The sequence below is a fragment of the Anarrhichthys ocellatus genome, unplaced genomic scaffold (genome assembly GCF_004355925.1).
Source record: "Anarrhichthys ocellatus isolate YVR2014 unplaced genomic scaffold, GSC_Weel_1.0 scaffold43, whole genome shotgun sequence".
NCBI classification, from domain to species: Eukaryota; Metazoa; Chordata; class Actinopteri; order Perciformes; family Anarhichadidae; genus Anarrhichthys; species Anarrhichthys ocellatus.
Window position 1 is genome coordinate 276,716 of NW_022280073.1, and position 19,152 is coordinate 295,867.

A 19,152-nucleotide genomic window follows, 5' to 3' on the forward strand; every position below is an offset into this window, starting at 1 on the left:
TATAGTATGTCGAATAAAGTTAAACGTAAATAATCCATACAATACTATGTAGCAGAAAACGTCCTAGTGGAGTCTGCTATAAAAAGTCATCAAAAACCTAAAGTAAATAATACAGTAGAATATGGTGAGTATGGAGTGTAATACATAATCATAAAGTATTGTAAGCTGTGCACTCAGGTCGTACTGAACACTCCATACAGTTATTGTTTTTACACATTTTCTTTGGCTTCTGCAACAAAACGTTTTTGATCCGTTTGTTTTGTTCCTGATCACCAGAACACATTTTGTTCACTATTCTGTTATGTGGGATTTTAATACATATCTTTTTTTTTTAAACATTGTTTTTCTTTTGTATTTATGATATAACCATGTTGACATTGATGTGACATCACTGTAGCATACTATTCTAATAGCCCAGATTTTACTGCTTGTTTTTAGAGCCGTGTCAGGCTGCTGCCTCCACCTGTGATCTGTTGAGATCCTCTAATGGTTCTAGAGTCTAAAGAGACACTAAAGGTTTTGCTGCTCGGGCTCTCAGCTTTGGAACTCCAGCATCCTGTCTTTTAAAAACGCACTAATCTTATGACTTTTCCTTAACTCTTGGCATTACTTTTAACTTTAAATGATTTCATCTGGTTTTATATTTTATGTCTGATTTTATTTACTTTTATTAGTTGTTTTGTATTATAAAAACACTTAAATTAGTTTTTAACACTGCTATATAATTAGTTATTTTTATTATACAAGAAGCTCGGTACTTACATTTACAGTAAGTCCACAGTGAACAACTAAAGAAAGAGTCACACATGGCATACAGTAAATAAAATTTATTTTCCTTGTTCAGACAACACACAGATTCCTCATTCAAATGGAAATAAACAGTCAGCTGGTCTCAGTCCACGTTACCGCTGCAGCTGAATTTACTCCCATCGGTCAGCAGCCACACCAGCATTTCAAAGGCTCCTGATGCTGAGGGGAAGCAGCTTCATAAATACCAAGGCTCGTCAGGGGGGGGGGGGGAGTGGGTTGTGTGTGCAGTGGAGTGACGTGAGGGGGGGGGTAGTCAGAGGTGGCTCTGGGGGCTCATTTACGCTGAACTTGTGTGAAGGGAGAGGGCAGCTGGATGGGCTGGACGGACTGGAAGGTCTGGACGGGCTTCTTGCGGGACTCTGGGGAGACCCTCTGGACCGCCGTGGGCAGCAGCTGGTTCCGTTTGATGATCTGCAGGGCCAGCTGGGTGTTGCCTGAGGACGCATGACACAGATACGGGGGTTAGCTCCCGATTCCTCACATACTAAACAAAGAAAATACTGGTAATAACCCATATCAGTATGACCAGCACAAGTGTTTGGAGAGCCGACAGCTCGGAGCAGTTTGAAATCTGTGATAGCAACGTCGTTATGATGCCGGACGTTCGGTGCTTTACTTCACCTCATTAAAGAAGCAGAGTTTACAAAAAGAGGGTTTAAATAAAAAGCTATCGGAGTCAAAGAACAAGGAAACAACTTCCTGTCCATGACAATGTGTTTATGCTCCATATGCAGCTGCAACAAGTTCTTATTATTATTTTATTAACTTTGTGTTAATGTGTAATTACTACAATATCTAAGACCGTTCAGACAGCGTGCACACAGTAATAATGTAAAAGCAGCAGCATTCATTCATGCTGTTAGGACGACTGCTGGTCTCATGATTGTTGTATTTTTATACCCTTTACTCCGCACTATGAAAGGAAACTCCTCAACAACTTAAGATGAGCTCTAAGGACGCTGTGTCAGCAGCCACGCTTCCATTTGATTGTCAAGAGAGTTTGAAATGCAGCAAAAAAAAGAAATGCGAGTTAAGTACGTTCCATCAACTAGTGCGGAGCCAATGAATTCAGCAAAAGCGTAGTGTGGTCAGAAGTTGGCGCTAAAGGCTCTAATCTACCATTGAAGAAGAAGAAGAGGTTGTGAACTAAACATCTAACCGTCTACGATAGAAACATGGAGGTCTTCAGGGATTTGTTTCAGTTGGGCAAGTTTGCATTGTTCTCTCATACCGGCTAGTGTTGTATAGAGAAACATAAGCACAATATGGGGATATTCAAGAAGACGGCGACAGCAGAAACGGCTGATGCGAGTTAAATGTTCACACTGGCACAATTTATTCGGCAAAACAAAAAAACATCACGCGAGCATAAAAACGTTTTTTTGCGATTGAGGACGTTTTATCGTGTTGTTGCTTCTCCACACAGCTCGTCTAATGAGAAACTTCTAAATGTGGCGTGACGATACGTAAACCCGGCTCGTGTGTGTCAGAGGGCTGACCGTTCTGTAGCTCTAAGTAGACTCCCAGCAGGATGGCTTCAGGCGGGATCTCCTTGGTGTTCACCATAGACGCAGCCTGAGGAACACAACACAAGTCACCACCGACTCACTTCACTGACGTGGTTTCAACAACAGAGATCGTTTAGTGGAACTGCGTTTCCAAAAGAAGGTGAAGACAAGATGTTGAAGAGAAGCTTTGTATTTGATGGACTTGAATGGGACCTGCTGTAGTCATGGTTACCTGTTGCAGACACTTGCGGGCCTTCTCGTACTCGCTCCTCAGACAGTAGGCGCTGCCCAGGTTGAAGAGCATCATGGCCCGAGCTGCTGTCACACTGCTGGGGTAACACAAAGGAGTCTGCTTCCCTGCTGCAAACACACACGCACCCACACACACAGCTGTTATTGTCGTATCCTTCATACCTATACTTGTGTAGTGTTGTACCGAATCGTTACACACTACAGTACGTTGATGTTTGAATGCTGCACATTTTTTCTTCTTCTATTTAAACAAGGTATTACTGCGCAGTTGCAGATAAAGATCGGGCGTCACTAATATTATTGGTTTAAATATTTATTGGGACTAAGAACACAGCGGTGACTGTAGGACTGTTTCAGACTCATGTGACAGTCACAGTGTATTGTAAGAGGATTGGTGTAATGTGGCATTTGATGGCATTTTGCCTTTCAAAAAAACACTTTTTCGTAAACTTTCTGCACGCAAATGGAGGTACTGACTAGTTATTTATTAAATAAAGTTGATTTAGTAAAAATAAAACATTTGATCTGATGATTTACTTTATTCAAAATAAGGACTGTAAGGGTGTTGACATCATAAAATATGACAAGACATAAAGCTTCATTCAGAAACCTCGATAGAAGCTTCAAATGCAAAAATGAAAACGTCATTGGAGCAGAGCTCTCCATTAACGTTTGTCACAATCATCCCGGAACCGTCACCAAACGAATGTGGACCCAATAAATAAAAGATCAAAAGTGATTTGTTTACTTGTATTCATACATTTATTATTAATTCAAAATCTATTTTAAAAAGTCAATTTATTGGTTTGTTATTCAGAATTTGCATATTTGATTAGATCGTGACTTTGACAATGCAGCTCAGTTAAATTAAAATAGTTTAGTTATGTGTAATAAGTAGCGTTTCCCCATGAAGCTAGAACCGGCCCTGCTGGCAGGATATTAATATTAGCACGCCTGGCTGGGATGCATCATCTAACTTTAATATCCATTATTATTGTTTAAATATCCTATAGATGAGATTTGAAATGGTGAATAAAGGTTTACGGTGGACTCACAGGACTCGACAGACTCGTCTCCTTTCTCAGACCCTGCTGACAAAAACAAACCCGAGTGTTAAAGAAAAAGAGGAGAAAATCGGACATTTCGTTACGTAATGTGCAACACAAACAGACCTTGGTCTTGCTCGCTGGTCAGCACCCCCATTGACACGTCGCTGACGTTCTCCGGGTTGAGGTGAGCGATGGCGTCAGAGATCCTGTCCAATGAGATGAGGGCTTCAGCAGCGTAGAGGTGACCCAGGAACCTGAACAAACCAGACAGCCGAGTGACTCACAGTGGAGCGGGACACTGCAGACAGAAACAGAGCCGGGTGAACCGACAGCATGGCTCTGAGAAACGGACCCAGCACTTACTTGAGGGATCCCGACACCTTGGTTTGATGGAGCAGTTTCTCAGCGTGGTTTAGAGCCATCAGGTTGTCTCCCAGCGCTAACGCCACGTAGGCACTACACGCCAGGATGGAGCACCTAGGCATCAAACAGTTAACCCATTACTGTACAGCCCTCTGGGTGCTACGGGTTAGTCAAGGCTCCTGGATAACGTCTTGGTGCGTGAGAAGCGTCATTACCTGAGGTTTTCTACTTCCTGTTTTCTGAGAGGAGACGATGGAGCAGCAGACAGGAACTTATCAGCATCCTGACCTTTCCCACTGCAAGACATCACCACAACACACACATCATTGAGAGAAAACTGCTTTTTACTTTAAAAGAAGAAAAAAGCCTTTTTTCCATATGTTGTCCCCAAAATGAGAAACAGAGCACTACATTCCTGCCAATTAACAAATCTTGGCATCAAAATAAGGTTCTTCTGCACCTGCATTGTTGTTGTGTTTGTGTATTACTCTTCTACGCTCGACTTTGGCCCAACATTCAGTAACGTTTATCAGAGGCTGCTGCCCAGCAACATGGCAGCTCCCCAAAAGTGAAGCCAAAACATCTGGATGCCCCCTGGTGGCAGTCTGTTAGTTTAAGAAGTTCTTGATTGGATATGCAGCAGAGCATTTCTTTATGTCCATTTTAAATGGTGGAAAGCCCAAATTGTGATTGCAATTAATATTTGATTAGGTGTTGAGCCTCGACCCATAGGAAGTCAGAAAGGTTATAGATTATCTAGACATCATTACATCCGGTGCTCGCCAACTCTTTTTCCTGAAGCACAGCAACCCAGAGGGAAACAATGAACCGGGACGAACACAGCATCTGTTACAACAATAAGCAACATGAAAACGTGACCAACGTAAGATTCTGTTTGTTTACAAACGGAGATAGAGTGTCTCTCTGACCTGCAGGCGTCGCTGTTCTCGCTGCCGCTCTCGGTGCTCCCCGACTGACTGGAGCTCTTGGAGCCGTTGTCTGTCTTGGTGTCCTGCTGCTGGTGCTCAGGGAGGAGCAGCAGAGCGTTCCTCAGGCAGATGGCTGCAAACTCCATACTGGCTACTGGGATCGCTGCCGACTGGCCCTCACTGTGCGCACACACACACAGCTTGGGCTTAACCCTAACCCATTCACTATGAAGCTAGAGCTGGATGTCAACTAGCCTAGCTTAGCATAAAGACTGGAAGGAAAGGGCAACAGCTACTGTAATCTGGTTTAAGATAAATTAAAAAAAGTACTGTAGGTGTGTTTTTGATCTTGAGCAGCAGCCATTTCCCCTTGCTTCCAGTCTTTATGCTAAGCTAGGCTAGGCTAACTGACACCCAGCTCTATCCTCAGTTAATGCACAGACTTAACATTGATCTTCTCACTGTTGGCAAGAAAGCAAATGTTGAAGTAATCCTTTAAAAAGGAGAAAACCAGGATTAACAGCAGCCATTACATTAGTTACAGCGTCAACAACTAATAACGCAGCACTGATGCCCTCTGCTGGACAAAGAATGTAAACGTCTGAATCAGTCATCTCACTTGTGTACTTCAGGACAAAGGATGGACGAGTTGAAACTGACCTGTAGATAGTGTTCTGGGTGGACTGGGACGCCAGCACGATCTTGCGATGGTAGCCCTGCCCGACGATAGACTGAACTATTCCTTTTTTACATGGTAGACCTTTGCTCTCCTGCTCCGACCCCTGGAAACAAACACACAGACCATGCAATGACCTCATCTGGTTTTCTGTTCACCCTTATAAAGCTTGACTGGAAAGGATCATGAATTAAAAAGGTTATTTGGAAATGCATGTTTAAATTCACTTTGCAACTGGTGTTGAAATCCTCACAGAAGAAAAACTGAATAATTACTGTGACAAAACCATTATTATACGATATTACACTGCTAATGTAAGGGACAGAACATGTCTTTTTGGTTCTTTGATACATAACATAATTCACGTAACAACAAGTAATTGTTAAAATAAACTAAAGTTACCGAAAAGACACTACAACATGGAAACAAAGCTAAACTGAAGTCAGGATCAAGTCATACCCCTTTGTTAGCAGAGATGCAGCACTCGGCCAGTCGCAGCCACAGTCTGGGGTTGGAGTGGTACACCTGCACGGCCTCCATCAGACACTCGAACGCTGCCAGAGGCCTGCCGATGTGCAGCAGCTGAATACCACAGTTATACAGCAGCTCGTAGCGCTTGTTGGCTAGTAGAGCACACATGGGGATGCCTGTGAACTTCTTAGCTGGAGAACCAAGACGACACAGGAAGAAGGGACTTGTTACATATAACAATACGTTTTCCCGACTGCCGTAGTGCTAATTGAAGCGATGTATGAATATATAATATATATTTTTCTTATTTCAAACATTGCTGTATGAAGCACGATGTTCCTTTGGGATGACAGGCTGTAGTCAGTTTGGTTTCAATGGTGACCAGATAGAACATCATTTTATTTAGACAGATTTTAAAGAGATTTCCCACCAAAAACAATCCAGCTGGAATCCATTGTTGAATGGACGGCTGTGACTCACATTGCCCGCTGCTGCCGTCTCCCAGCTGTGCGCAGGTGTGGTCGTTCTCTTGCAGCGCCTTCTTGAAGTAGAAAATGCCGAGGTTGTGTTTCCCCATCGCAAAGTGAATGCAGCCCAGGTTGTTCCAGAACATACACCGAACGCATTCGCCTGAATGAGACAAGTCGGAACACAAGCACACATTTTAGAAAAATCATCAAACGCGGTTACATCTCTCTTAAAGGCAACGTTTTGAAGCAGCATTCAGCCAACAATGACTGTGTGGCTTATCAGAGCCACACAGCTTGTGTCATCGGTCTTGAGAGTAACAGTGGTTTGTCACCCGTCTTGATGGGTCCGGGATGCTCTGCGATGTTGGAGCTGTTCAACAGCTTCACCGCTTTCCGGTAGTTTCCTCTCAGGTACTCAAAATTGCTCTTGAGGAAGAGCGAGGGCGCGGACTGAGGGAGGAGACAGGAAACACGGGTCAGAGAGAGACGGACACACTTCTACCATTAATCCTCCTCAGAAACACATCGGCCTCCAGTCAATGCAGGAGTTGTGTTGGACGAGTGACGTGGAGGTTCACCTTTACACCGAGTTCAGCGCGGTGAGTGTCACTACGGCTGATGCAGAGCGCCTGCTCTCTCCATTGAAAGGCAGCTTTACAAAGCATCGCTCCACTGGCTATTCTTGTGTTCATTCCTATGTGGTCTAAATAAAGTTATTTCTGAATCTGTGCAGTCAATATCAAAACTAAATGTTTGTTTAATGTGAATGCATGGCGGCAGACAGTGACTGAGTCGACATGTTATGTGCCACTCAGGAGGGAGGGACTAGGGACATATCAAAACCGTTTTCTGAATTCTGTGTTTTAAGATTTCAGCACATTTTGTGTCTAATCATGTGGATTGATGTTTGAAATTTCAAAAAAAATCAATAAGAAAATGTTCTAAATGTATTGAATATCACTGAATTCAATGTATTACAACATTCTCCTGACTCAAAGTAGTCCGCAGCTCCTTTAAAAGTAGACTAGACCCCCCCCAATCCCTGTTAAACCAATGTGATGACGCGGCACCAACACCGAGACTCACGTTCCCCGCTGTGTTCATCACCGATTTGATCTCCCTCTTGCAGGCCTTGGAGGATTTCATCTGAATGTAGGCTCTCACTTTGTACTGTAAAGGAAACGAGAGTCCGTCACAGTCACACGGTGAAGTGTGAAACAGAGGAAGCGTGGATGTTTAGGTCAAGGAGCTCTTGCCTGGTGCATCTTTGACTTGGCTGCCTCGATCATGGTTGTGAACTCCGCCCTCTGGTTTGAACTGTTGCTCTGGAATCAAGCGCAGCACGCAAACAGTAAACGGCGTTTTACACCTTCAGTGGCCTCGCACACAGTTTCATTACCAGACGGAATTCTTCCCAGCTGGAGCCATTCAAGTAGCACAGCCCCGATATTTAGCTTGTTAAGTTAGATTACGGAATAAAACACTTAAGTGTGGTCCGACAACAGTTTACTTCTTTACACCACAATATGCGCGTAAATGCAGGTTTTGTAAACGTGCTAAAATAAGTTTGAATTATTGTCCAAATCCCTGTTGATTTCATTTAGAATACATTCACTTTGACACGCGTCTCATAGCATCGCACTGAGGCTGATAAATACCGGCGACTACCGAGTCATTTCCCCCGGGAATTATTGCAGATTGTAACCGTTTCCACTAAAAACAAAAGCCAGATGTTAGTGGGTGTCAGTGACTGTTTTTTGTCCAGCGGGAAAGAGGCTTTGAATGAATAATAATGTATAGCGATGATTCGTAATGTTCTTTTCATAGTGTGGTGGCGTACCTCTCCCTTGCCGTTCTTGTTGCTTCCTTGTGTGGAGAGTTTGTCCAGCACGGCCAGCAGATGGAGGGCCTTCTCTGGCTGGAAGGTGAGCAGGTACAGATCCACCAGCAGGAAGCACACGGCCTGAGCAAACTTCTCTTCTAGGACAAATAACACAATGACTCGGTGCCAAACTGCTGACAGACCCATGATGACAAATGATGAAAGCAGCACTGGACAACTGTCTGCTGATCAGCCAATCACCTAAATAAAACCCACGTAAAGCACCACAACATACCAAACGGTTCCAGAAACTGGTAGAGCCTCTCTGCTATGGCGATGGCTTCAGAGTACTGCCTCATGTGGTAGTAGATGATGGCTTGATTATAGTACAGCAGGCTGTTTTCAACGTCGTCCAACCCGTCGGTGTCCTCTGCCGACGTGTGAACCTGAGAGACGGACGACAGGAACGTCTGATGAAACCCGCGACACCGCGAAGAAGCAGAGCGCCGCCTGTCTGGGACGTCATTCAGCGGCAACGTCAAAGCACGAGAAAAATGCGACCCACGTTTAAGCAGTTACCTGGTTCTTCATTGCCATGAGGGTCTGCTTCAGAGTCCCCGTGGTGGATTGACTGCTCTTGTAAAACTCCACGACAGCTTTGTTCAGGGCGATCTTGTAGTCCTCTTTGTTCAGCTCCTGCATGGCGTCCAGCTGTTTCAGAGACTCGTCGTACTTCCCGCTCTGTGAGGAACACAGGAGGCGCCATTACACCAAACGTGCAATCTGGAATTTGTTCTCACATTTATTTTTTGAGTCGCGCTCATCAAATCTATCCAGGATTTGTGCAACTGATGACATGTTTCGCTGTCACCACCAGCAATCTACATCTCAGTGCTTGCAGTTCACTTTGATGAAACGGGCCCCAGGTCAGTGAAGACAGCATGGACACATTGGTGTGACCTGAGTGTTTATGTGCCATGGTGTATTCTCAAATAAACCTGTGAGTTGATCTATGTTCGCCCAACATCGTGTTCGCCTCGGACACAATAATAATGTGTGTGTGTGTGTGTGTGTGTGTGTGAGAGACAAGATGAGTCACAAACACTACATGTTGACTGCAATGAAGGAATATGTCAGGTTTGTTGCTGTATTTTCTTTAGGAATTTAAAGTGATGAGTGTGGTGATATTCTATTCCATTTCATCTCATGAAAAGATTTAAACCAATAATGTGTCTCTACTCTCTGATTTCTCTTTCTGTCTGTGGCTCTCAGCTCCAAGCTTTCTACTGATCTTTAAAACCACCTAACAAATATATAGTTTCATTTGTATATTGGGCGTCTCTTTTGGGGACTATTTTCGGTGGATTGATACACATTTGCTGATCTGGAGGGTGTTTTGGGAAGCATGGATTAAATTTTGTTCCGTCATCAAGTTTAATGGTTTGTCACATTCATTTTTAGCTGGCGAAAAAACGAAACCATTAAAACCATTAACATATGCCCTCATTAGGATCAGCTCGGGTCTACTTTTGATTGACCAATTACACTGAATTTCCCATCACAATTCAAAAAAACAGTAAGCTTATTTACAAGGTGTATATCATTACCATGAAGGCAAAAACAGTGAGACATTTATAAAATGGAGACTGGTGTGACCCTCGCTCCATAAATCTTCACCTCTGCTTATTGCTCAACTGTGTTTCTGCAAGTGTTGCATCTACAGCAGGGGAGCCGAGAATAAGCGTCAACACTGGGCCTAGCAGTTTCATTTATTCAATTTTAGAAAGTTCTGATTTTCTTTCTGAGCATGTTCGGAGGAGGCGGTTTACCGAAAACGCTTCATAAGCCCTGGTTGCCATTTCCTTCTCTTGATCTGCCACTCCAGGGGATGATGAGTTGTCGTGCTTCACCTCGTTTTGCTCTGATCAAAATGAAAAAGGAGGGGGAAAAAAATATGTCAAATTTACAATACATAGGTATATAAATGCAATTGGGATGAGCTGTGTCGCCAGCCTGTATTGACCGAAGATACACTCTGTTGCCACTTTAGGAGGTACGCCTTTTTAATACGGGGTAACTTTGCACCCAGAACAGCCCCCGATTTCTTTGTGGAATAGATTTAACAAGGTGCTGGAAACACAGAGATTCTGCTCCATTTTGACATGATGGCATCGCGCAGTGGCTGCAGTTTTGTCCTCCCGCCTGACCACATCCCAAAAGTGCTCTATTGGAACGAGATCTAGTCACTGCTGCTATACTGTAGTTGCTCTCGCCAAATTCTCCCCCTGCCATCTGCATGTGGCAGCAGAAATCAAGATTTGTTAGACCAGGTGGCAGACAGTTTTATCTTCTACTATCCAGTCAAGGTGAGCCTGCAGCCACTGTAACCCAAATCTGGCCAGGCGCCTCTTTTCCCCGTTATTAACAAGGCATTTTGCGCCCACAGATCTGCTGCTCACTGACAGTTTTCTGTTTTTCACACCTTTCTCTGTGAACTCTCAGAAACTGTTGCGGCGCAAATAAAGATCAGGAGAATTTGGGCTGAACAGCAACTGAAGCTCTTGACCATGTCCACATGCATTGACTTGTTTCTTGGCTGATTTTTTTATTATTTGTTTTGCATTGACGAGCAGATGTAACAATGTAGCTATTTAAAGTGGCAACTGAGTGTACGTGACGTGACCGTTGGCGGATAATTTGAGAACATCGTTAAAAAAATCTGACATTTTATGGCGCTGGACATAACACGTTCACTGTGATATAACATCGTATTTATAAAATCTTTAAGATCCATTTGTATTATTCAGAATGCATTTAATCCATCTAAAAACAATCTATTTGAGTAAAGTTAAAATCTCAGCCGGACGACTGGTTCACCCCGATAGCGTTGACTGTTAGCATAATGTGTTATGCTAACAGTCATAATGTGTTATGCTAACATGTTAGCCTGCTCACTGTTGGCAGAAGCATGTGGGATAAAGCTAAATATTCCTTCGACTCTTCGATTCTATGCACGCTGAATTGATCAACAAAACTTTCGCAACGTTAACGCTGCTTTGCCAGTAAGGAAGACACTTCAATGCGACATTTCTGAATTAAGTTTTCCCTAAACGTGTCTTCAGGCACAGGCAACATGCATCTCGGCTAGGCTAACAATAACTGGGACAGGCGCTGTGAGAGGGTTGACTTAACTTAGGTGGCGAGCGTTAGGCTACAGGGCACAACATAAGATAATGACCTACTGAGTTTACGAGTGATTCCCTTCAAATTAGAGTACCAGTTTTATATTTGATAGACTCCATTAAAAAGTGCGTCTGTTCAAGGTAGCTCCAATGACCATAACTAGCTATCCAGCTAGCACTAGCTAACCCACTCACCTGTATTTTCTGCCATTTCTGGGGCCTTTTCAGGGACAGTTAGAGATCCTATATTTGTAGTTAAGATTAGACTAGATCAAATTCAGTTGACCGGCGGAGGAAACGTTAAAACAATAATACGTGAATAGTTTATCTCCAGTGTTTCACACCGAAGATGGCTAGCCGAAATCTGTCTGGTCCGCTCTAAACAGATTCTTCTTTGTCGTTTAGTGACAGATTTCAACCGACGCGGTTTAAGGCAGCACCGCCCCCTGCTGTCACGGACGTGTCAGGACAATAAATCAGAATCAGAATGACCTTTATCGGCCACGTACGAGTGCACAGTTTTCTCATCCTTCAGTTCGTCATACACACACGAATTCAAAATCAAAACATTTGGAGATACGTGGAAGTTGCTAAATAATTGGAAGTTAACGTACTTAGTTACGCCGCTGCCTCTCACCAGCTTCTTCTCCATAGCAACGGCAGCCGAGGCTCATGGGAGTTGTAGTATTTAAACCCGTCAGCTGAACTGACAAAAAATTATCAGAAACAAAGGAAATATTCACAACTCAATACAGAATAATGCAGCAAAACATACTTGGAATTAGAAATGGTTAATCTTGAATCCATTTTATATGAAATCTGACTACATATTTATACATATTGCATGTGTAAAAGAGAAGAACTGCTTCCTAGATGCTGCTCTTCCTCTAGGTTAATAATTAGTTCAAATGAGAAAGAGTGACCCTTGTTTTCTTTACTCGTAGTTGCTCGCTTTCCAAATGTGTCTTTTGGCTGACGTGCGGGGGGGCAAGGTGGTGACAACATATATAAATAGAGATGTGGAATTGAAAGTGTCAGTTGCTCTGTCACGAGGCAGTCAGAGATGGACAAGTTCAAGACGGTACTGGACTTTGCCAACAAACAGACCAACCTCGGTTTCGGGTTGGTGGCCCTGCTGACCGCGGGAGGGGAGCAGATCTTCTCCTCGGCGGTCTTCAGTTGTCCCTGCAGCGACCTGAACTTCTTCTACGGCATGGTGTTCCTTCTCGTGCCCGCTCTGGCGCTGCTGCTGCTGGGCTACATCCTGAGCAAGAAGGCGTCGAAGCTGCTGACGGGCGCGTGCCGGCGCGGGGCCGCGCTGTGCCGCTGGAGGAGGCTGATCGCCGCCGGCGCGGCGCTTATCCAGATCAGCACCGCCGCGCTGGTTGCGCCCTCCAGCTGGATCGCAGTGGCCCTGCTCAACGGGAATTACTACGAGTGCGCGATGACCGGGAACAACGCGAGCGCGTACGCCAGGCACCTGTGCGGGGACAAGAGCTCCCGGGTCCCGTGTCAGCAGCAGCTGCACAGGTTCCCATGCGGGACGGGCAGCGACGTGCCGCCGGTCGACAGAAAGGACGTTCTGCTCAGACTGAGAGCTCACTCTCAGGTCAGTGGTCTCCTAACAAACACGATTCGTCCAACAATACACTTTTTAAAAAGTGCTTCATATTTCTGATCAGTCGTCTTAGCAGTGTGGATAATAATGATAATACAGTATTATACTGTTATATTTTAGGCTGCATTATTATGATCATCATAGAAAAAAAGTTAAAAAACTGCACCTAACTTAGATTTAACTTAAATAACATCTTAAACAGAGGTTGATAATCAGCTATTCAGATATTAGAAGTATAGGCTACACATAAAAGTGACTGAGTAGACTTTACTGACATGCCAGACTAAAGTACAGCACGTTATGATAATTAGCAAACTTGTAATAAAAGTTCAGATACATTTTTTTCTATGCAAAAATGTGTAGATACATTCATTTTCTTGATTTGAAGTGCACTTAAGTGTTTTACTTTGACGTTCTCTGCTGTTTACCTAAGTCGGCACCCTTTATTTGTGTGCAAAAGTCATGTCAGTAGGATCCATTAACGGGCAAAGTTTGCATTTAAAAAAATCGTACTCGTTATTGTATCCTTTCATTTCACGTATTAAAGGGAAAGTTCAGATGTCTTGTAGCGTTGTATGAGGTACTTATCCATAGTCAGTGTATTACCTAGTAGATGGCGGTTCGCACTCCCCCAGTTTGGAGAAATAGACATGTGCACCAGCACGGGAGCAAAGCAATGTACTGCTGTGGACGGGCTCAGCAGCAGAATATTCTTAGACACCTAAAAAAAGTCCATATCAGTTGAAGTGTAAGCTAAATTTAGAACATTTTCCCTGCTTTACCTTGCCATCAGACAGTCTTTTCTGACGGGGAACTGAAGCCAAACCAAACACTCTAGGTTGGGTTTTTCGCGTATTCACTTTTTCGTCTCGGCCATCATAGATCTCCCTACACGTTTGGCACACACGAGGAGTTTCAGTTAGTTGGAATCTGCAATCTCGCAGCTTGATGTCGCACATCACACACTGTACCTTTTAAAGGATTAGTTCGGAATCATCAAAGTCACACAATAATGTGTGAAAACGTTCTAGGCAGCGGTAGACCAAAACTCCGTCGTTCGGCGAGGTAAAATTACCGTTTTTGTCAAAGGAGTCTAGTGGCTTCAAAGAGAGCATCGGTAACGCCCCGTCGTAAAGGGCTGTCTGTCTGTTTCTCCAAACTGGGGACATGCTGACCGCCATCTTCTGTAGGTAATACACCGACTATGGATAAGAACCTCATATATCCCCACTGCAAAACAACCAAACCATCCCTTTAATGTGTGACAAACATCTAAGTGAATTCTAAATCCATACCGTGTGTCACCACAGATCCTGGGCTGGCTGCTCATCGCCTCCGTCATGTTGTCCAACCTGCTGCTGAGCTGCGCGGCTCGGTGCACCTCCCCCATCAGCTACCTGCAGCTCAAGTTCTGGAAAGCGTACGTTCGGGAGGAGAGCAACCTGATCGATTTGTACAGCGCCAAACACGCCAAAGAGCTCGCCGAGAGGAACCTAAAGAGCTTCTTTGGCCAGAAGCCGCCCGAAGACATCATCACCCCTTCCTGCAAGCAGTGGGAGAAGATCTCCTCCCTCTACAAGTTCAGCACCAAGGGCCACTACTACAGCACCCTGCACCGGTACGTGGAGAGCTGGCAGGAGACCGACAACAAGATGATGAGGATGGGCTCGGTCATTTCGAGCGAGCACGCCGACACCCCAGCTGTTCTTGATTTTGTAGACGAAGGTAGGGTGACACCGTGACGCGGCATCAGAGGATCATCTGTGTTGGATCGGTGCTGATAATCCAGAGAGCCAAAGACCGCCAATCTTAAATAATGGACTACCTGCTTACCGCTGAGCTGCAGGCTGATGTATTTGGTCTAAGTCCAAAATATTGGACTGATTGAAATTCTGACCAGATGATAGCGCCAGATAAAAAAAGTTAAGAGATCATCGAAAATTATGCTGAGCAGAAGAAAAGAATATTTTAACCACGTATCCATAAAACCAAAATTGTTGAGGACAATTCAAAAAAAATAAAAATCTTCAATTATTTAACAACATGATGATACGAGAGGGCAGTTGGCAACATGACTGAAAGCAGGGCGGGGATTTAAATTTAAAAAATGACCAGCAGCAACAGTGAGGCAGAGTGTAAAGACAGATTCATGTGAGCCTTAAGTGTGGGTTTAAACAGGAAATGTGCCATCTTCACCTTCCTGTGCAACGAAAGTGCAACCAAGTTAGTATGAGGAACTTTTAACTGGTAGTGAAACAGTCTCAATTGAATGCGGATGCCTCTAAATGACTTTCATAAGTAAACAAGACTATCAGAGAGAAGATTGTCTATGTAGTTATTTTAATGCTTGTCATCTGTGCCACCTGGTCACATCAGACAAAATGCTGCAGGTTCACTTGAAACTCGTTTAGCTCAGACTGCAGCTAACCGCATACAGAACCAGATACAGTTTTGCCGTCGCCTTCGACCTGCAAGTCGGAGCTTCGGCAGCAGCCGCTCCTCCTCCGGCCAGGAGCAGAGCTTCGCCTTGCTGCTTCGCCGATACCCGCTGGGAGCCAACACCGACACCACGCTGCTGGAGAACCAGGCTGGATTGATGGAGGGAAGTGAGGCACGGGAGAACCAGAACCAGGACTGAGCGGGAAGGACTGTCAGAACCCTGCTGCAGTAAAATGAGAATTTGTTTTAAAGGGAATCTGGTGCTCGGAAACTCTACCACTTTTGTCCACATGGACCGCCAAAATCAACACAACGTGAAAGTTCCTCGTAGTAGCTTTAAGTGGCAACTTTGACACATATCAACAGTAATACAAATAAAGAAGAATAAAAGTGTATATTTAAGATAAAAAATACATATATTTTCATGTAATTGTGAGGCTCGAACTGATCACCTTACTGATGGTGTTACTGTAGTAGCAGCAGATAATGATGTGCCTCATACAGAATGCGTAAAGGTGGTTTAACCACTTCCTGTATAATGTCCTCAGAGTGTTTTAGTCAGAGTAGTTGCTCTTATGGGAATGGAACAGAAAAAAACCACCAAGAGGATGTGATCACTTCCTCGCAGCACTCTGCACCTGATGCTGCTGCCTCTCTCTGTATCTCTGCAGCGATGGTATGTTCTCTATGGAAACGTATCAAAACAATGAATGAAGGCAAACGTTCTGCATGATTTGTTTTACGCTTTTCCCCTTTTTTGCACATTACGTCATTCCAGATTTCGTCCTTGTCGAGTGCACGCTGGACTGAGACTTTGTTTGTTGTGTTTGGTGAGTGTGTGTGCACGAAGAGAAATAAATCAAGTTGTCATACTTCTACTCATTTCATATCAATTAACCTCTGCTCCATATAAAAGTGAAAAGAAACAGAAGCCTGACATCGTCTCAGTTCATTTGGTGTGTTTGTTTTGCCGGCATGTCATTATTTCAGGCTGCATTCCGATCACGTGACCGTCTAAGGCTGGTAAAAAAACTAGACAGGCAGGATTTATTTTTTTGCAAACGATTGCCTCGACACAGTGAGTGCTGAAAGGGGAAGGGCGGGAGGGAGAGTCAGACGGACTGAAGGAGGAGCCTTAAGAGAGGAGAGGCAGCTAAAGGGAGGGGCACAGACAGTGTTTTGTCCTCAGCTGTGGAGGAAAACGCAGGACAGCGAATGACTGCAGACACTTAACTTCTTCACTTTCAGCCCTCTCTCTTTCCCTTCGCTTGATTTCTTGCCGGAGTGTGTCCGAAACTTCCCCGCTGGCACCATGGATAACTTCCAGACTGTTCTGCGTTTCTTCATGAACCAGAAAGCCACCATCGGCTACAGCTTCATGGCTCTCCTGACCATAGGCGGGGAGCGAGTCTTCTCCATGGTTTCCTTTCAGTGCCCGTGCAACCACGACCAGAACTTCGCCTACGGGCTGACTTTCCTGCTGGGCCCGGCAGCGGTGCTGCTGGTTTTAGGCCTCTTCTTCAGCAGCAGGTTGTGGAGGCTCTACACCGGCTGCTGCCTCAATCCCATGAAGCTGTGCCCACGGGGGAACTGCTTCGGCTGCCTCAAGGCGTTCACGAGCATCTTCACTGGGGCTTGCGTGGCCCCTATAATGTGGCTCTCGGTGGCCCTGCTCAACGGGACTTTTTACGAGTGTGCCGTCAGCGGCCTCGATGATAACGTGGTGGTGGATTTGTTCTGTAAAAATAAGACCACGAAGTGTCGGGAGGAGCTGGCCCGAGTGCCCTGTGACCGGTCCAAACTGTCTGATGATGAGCGCATGGAGCTGCTGCTGATGTTCAGGGCCCAGTCACAGGTAAGAGAGACACGCACTACTCATAATCCTGTTAAAACAGGTATATCATTTCATCTGTGGATCTCGATGAGCTGTTTCAAGTCTAGAAAATAACCCTGATGATGTCATAGTGATGTCATAAGGGTTATCTCAGCTTTGGTTGGGAGACACAAAATAGACACAAATTCACAGCACAATTTGTTACAAATTGCGTGCTAAGGAGTTCAAAAGATCACGGTGTTTATCGGGCAGGGAGCATCTGATAAAAGATGCTATCCAGTTGAATTATGGGAAATTTAGGATCCGGTTTTTTGGAGTTTCTTCCATACTAGGGACTAAAAGACAGGATATGTTGTAGGAATGGGTATCATTTAAAAAATGACAATGTCAGTACCAAGAACAGTACCCTTGAAGTGATACCGATACATACAGTAAGAGTACTTCATTCGATACCCACAAACTGGAATAAGACAACCCAGTCAGTTTTTTGTGGGCCGCTTAGATCCGAAAGCATGCAATCCAGATTTGGCTCCCTTTCCTATATGTCACATGCAGGTATATTAGAATATGCAGCCCCCATCTGAGTATCTCCGCACACGGTTAGAGAAGTACCTTTGCAAATTTTCACCATATTTTTCTTGCAAGCCAATGGGAGCAGACTGGGCTCTTTGGGGAGGGGGTCTTAAAGAGACAGGCGCTAAAACAGGGCGTTTCAGACAGACGGAGAATACAGGTATATTCAGAAAGACTGTTTGAGAAAAAATAATGTGTTTTTCGAACATTAAAGCATATAAACATGTTCTAGTTGAAACCAAAAATACAAGTATTAACCTGAAAATTAACATGATGTGTCCCCTTTAAATGCATTCCCTATTGAGTACGCATCCTTTCATATCATCCCCGTATGTCTGCAGATCCTGGGCTGGTGTATCATCATCGTTGCTGCATTCGGGGGCCTCTTCGGTACCTGTTGCACAAACTGCCGCTCCAAAGTCAGCTACCTGCAGCTCACGTTCTGGAAGCGCTATGTGGAGAAAGAGAAGGACCGCTTCGACAGCTTCGCGGTGGACTACGCCACCAAGCTGGCCGAGAGAAACCTGCAGAGCTTCTTTGAGAACAAGGACCCCGAGGCGTTCCCTTTCCCCAGCCACAAGGCCTGGGAGGAGATCTCGGCACACTACACCTTTTCCAGGAGCGACCAGTGTTACAGCACCCTGCAGCGGTACGTGGAGAGGACAGACGGGGACTATGCACCGGAGAAGAGACCTGTGTTGGACTTGGAGCATGGAATAGAGATGCATTGAGAGAGGGCAAACTGTGGTGCTACCGTCATAACTGTTGGCATTTAAATCTAAGTTGATTGTATGTGCAAGTCTGACTCAGGAACAGCTTTCCTACAGAGAAAAACTGTGAAAAACCTTTCAGTGTGTTACTCCGAAGTATTTGCCAAACTTTCTGTAAGCACATGAAATAATGAAGGGCATAACCACTATTTTATACACACTCGCTCTCCCTATCTCTGTAACACTGCGTGCATTTAGGTGTTCAACCACTAACACAATGTAAGTAATTAACTAACTCAGGTACTTTAAGAAGCTGCAGTCGGGCCTTCTGAAAACACTGAGACCCATTTAAACAGACTTACAAGAGCCCTTTCGATATTGTCGTATTCTTTTTTGCTGTTAAAAAAAAATTGCGAGCACGAAGGGGCTGTTGTAAGTCTGATGAA

The 19,152-nt window shown here is 44.6% G+C and overlaps 3 protein-coding genes across 7 annotated transcripts; 2 read left to right on the forward strand and 1 right to left on the reverse strand.

Moving 5' to 3' along the window:
* Nucleotides 1–795: 795 nt before the first annotated feature.
* Nucleotides 796–13,738, reverse strand: cnot10 (CCR4-NOT transcription complex, subunit 10). Of its 5 annotated transcripts, none has more exons than XM_031868591.1 (20): nucleotides 12,644–13,738; nucleotides 12,147–12,233; nucleotides 10,180–10,271; nucleotides 8,930–9,091; nucleotides 8,646–8,796; nucleotides 8,369–8,508; nucleotides 7,785–7,853; nucleotides 7,615–7,698; nucleotides 6,861–6,978; nucleotides 6,539–6,688; nucleotides 6,047–6,249; nucleotides 5,572–5,693; nucleotides 4,912–5,091; nucleotides 4,198–4,278; nucleotides 3,983–4,096; nucleotides 3,743–3,873; nucleotides 3,626–3,661; nucleotides 2,551–2,678; nucleotides 2,310–2,385; nucleotides 796–1,244 (listed from the first exon to the last, which is right to left on the reverse strand). In XM_031868591.1, exons 3-20 carry the CDS (start codon nucleotides 10,207–10,209, stop codon nucleotides 1,084–1,086), a joined length of 2,136 nt encoding a protein of 711 aa, XP_031724451.1. In that variant the 5' UTR covers nucleotides 10,210–10,271; nucleotides 12,147–12,233; nucleotides 12,644–13,738; the 3' UTR covers nucleotides 796–1,083. The 5 variants fall into 5 exon arrangements, with proteins under 5 accessions (XP_031724451.1, XP_031724450.1, XP_031724448.1 ...); XM_031868590.1 differs by having other exon boundaries at nucleotides 12,147–12,238; XM_031868588.1 differs by lacking the exons at nucleotides 12,147–12,233; nucleotides 12,644–13,738 and adding an exon at nucleotides 11,728–11,954 and having other exon boundaries at nucleotides 8,369–8,505.
* calhm6 (calcium homeostasis modulator family member 6) lies at nucleotides 12,586–15,834 on the forward strand. Its single transcript, XM_031868594.1, has 2 exons — nucleotides 12,586–13,141; nucleotides 14,461–15,834. The coding sequence occupies exons 1-2, from the start codon at nucleotides 12,596–12,598 to the stop codon at nucleotides 14,890–14,892; spliced, it is 978 nt and encodes a 325-aa protein (XP_031724454.1). The 5' UTR covers nucleotides 12,586–12,595; the 3' UTR covers nucleotides 14,893–15,834.
* A 22-nt stretch (nucleotides 15,835–15,856) lies between these two features.
* On the forward strand, nucleotides 15,857–19,091 carry LOC116395068 (calcium homeostasis modulator protein 5-like). Its single transcript, XM_031868595.1, has 2 exons — nucleotides 15,857–17,444; nucleotides 18,338–19,091. Exons 1-2 carry the CDS (start codon nucleotides 16,902–16,904, stop codon nucleotides 18,725–18,727), a joined length of 933 nt encoding a protein of 310 aa, XP_031724455.1. The 5' UTR covers nucleotides 15,857–16,901; the 3' UTR covers nucleotides 18,728–19,091.
* Nucleotides 19,092–19,152: the final 61 nt, after the last annotated feature.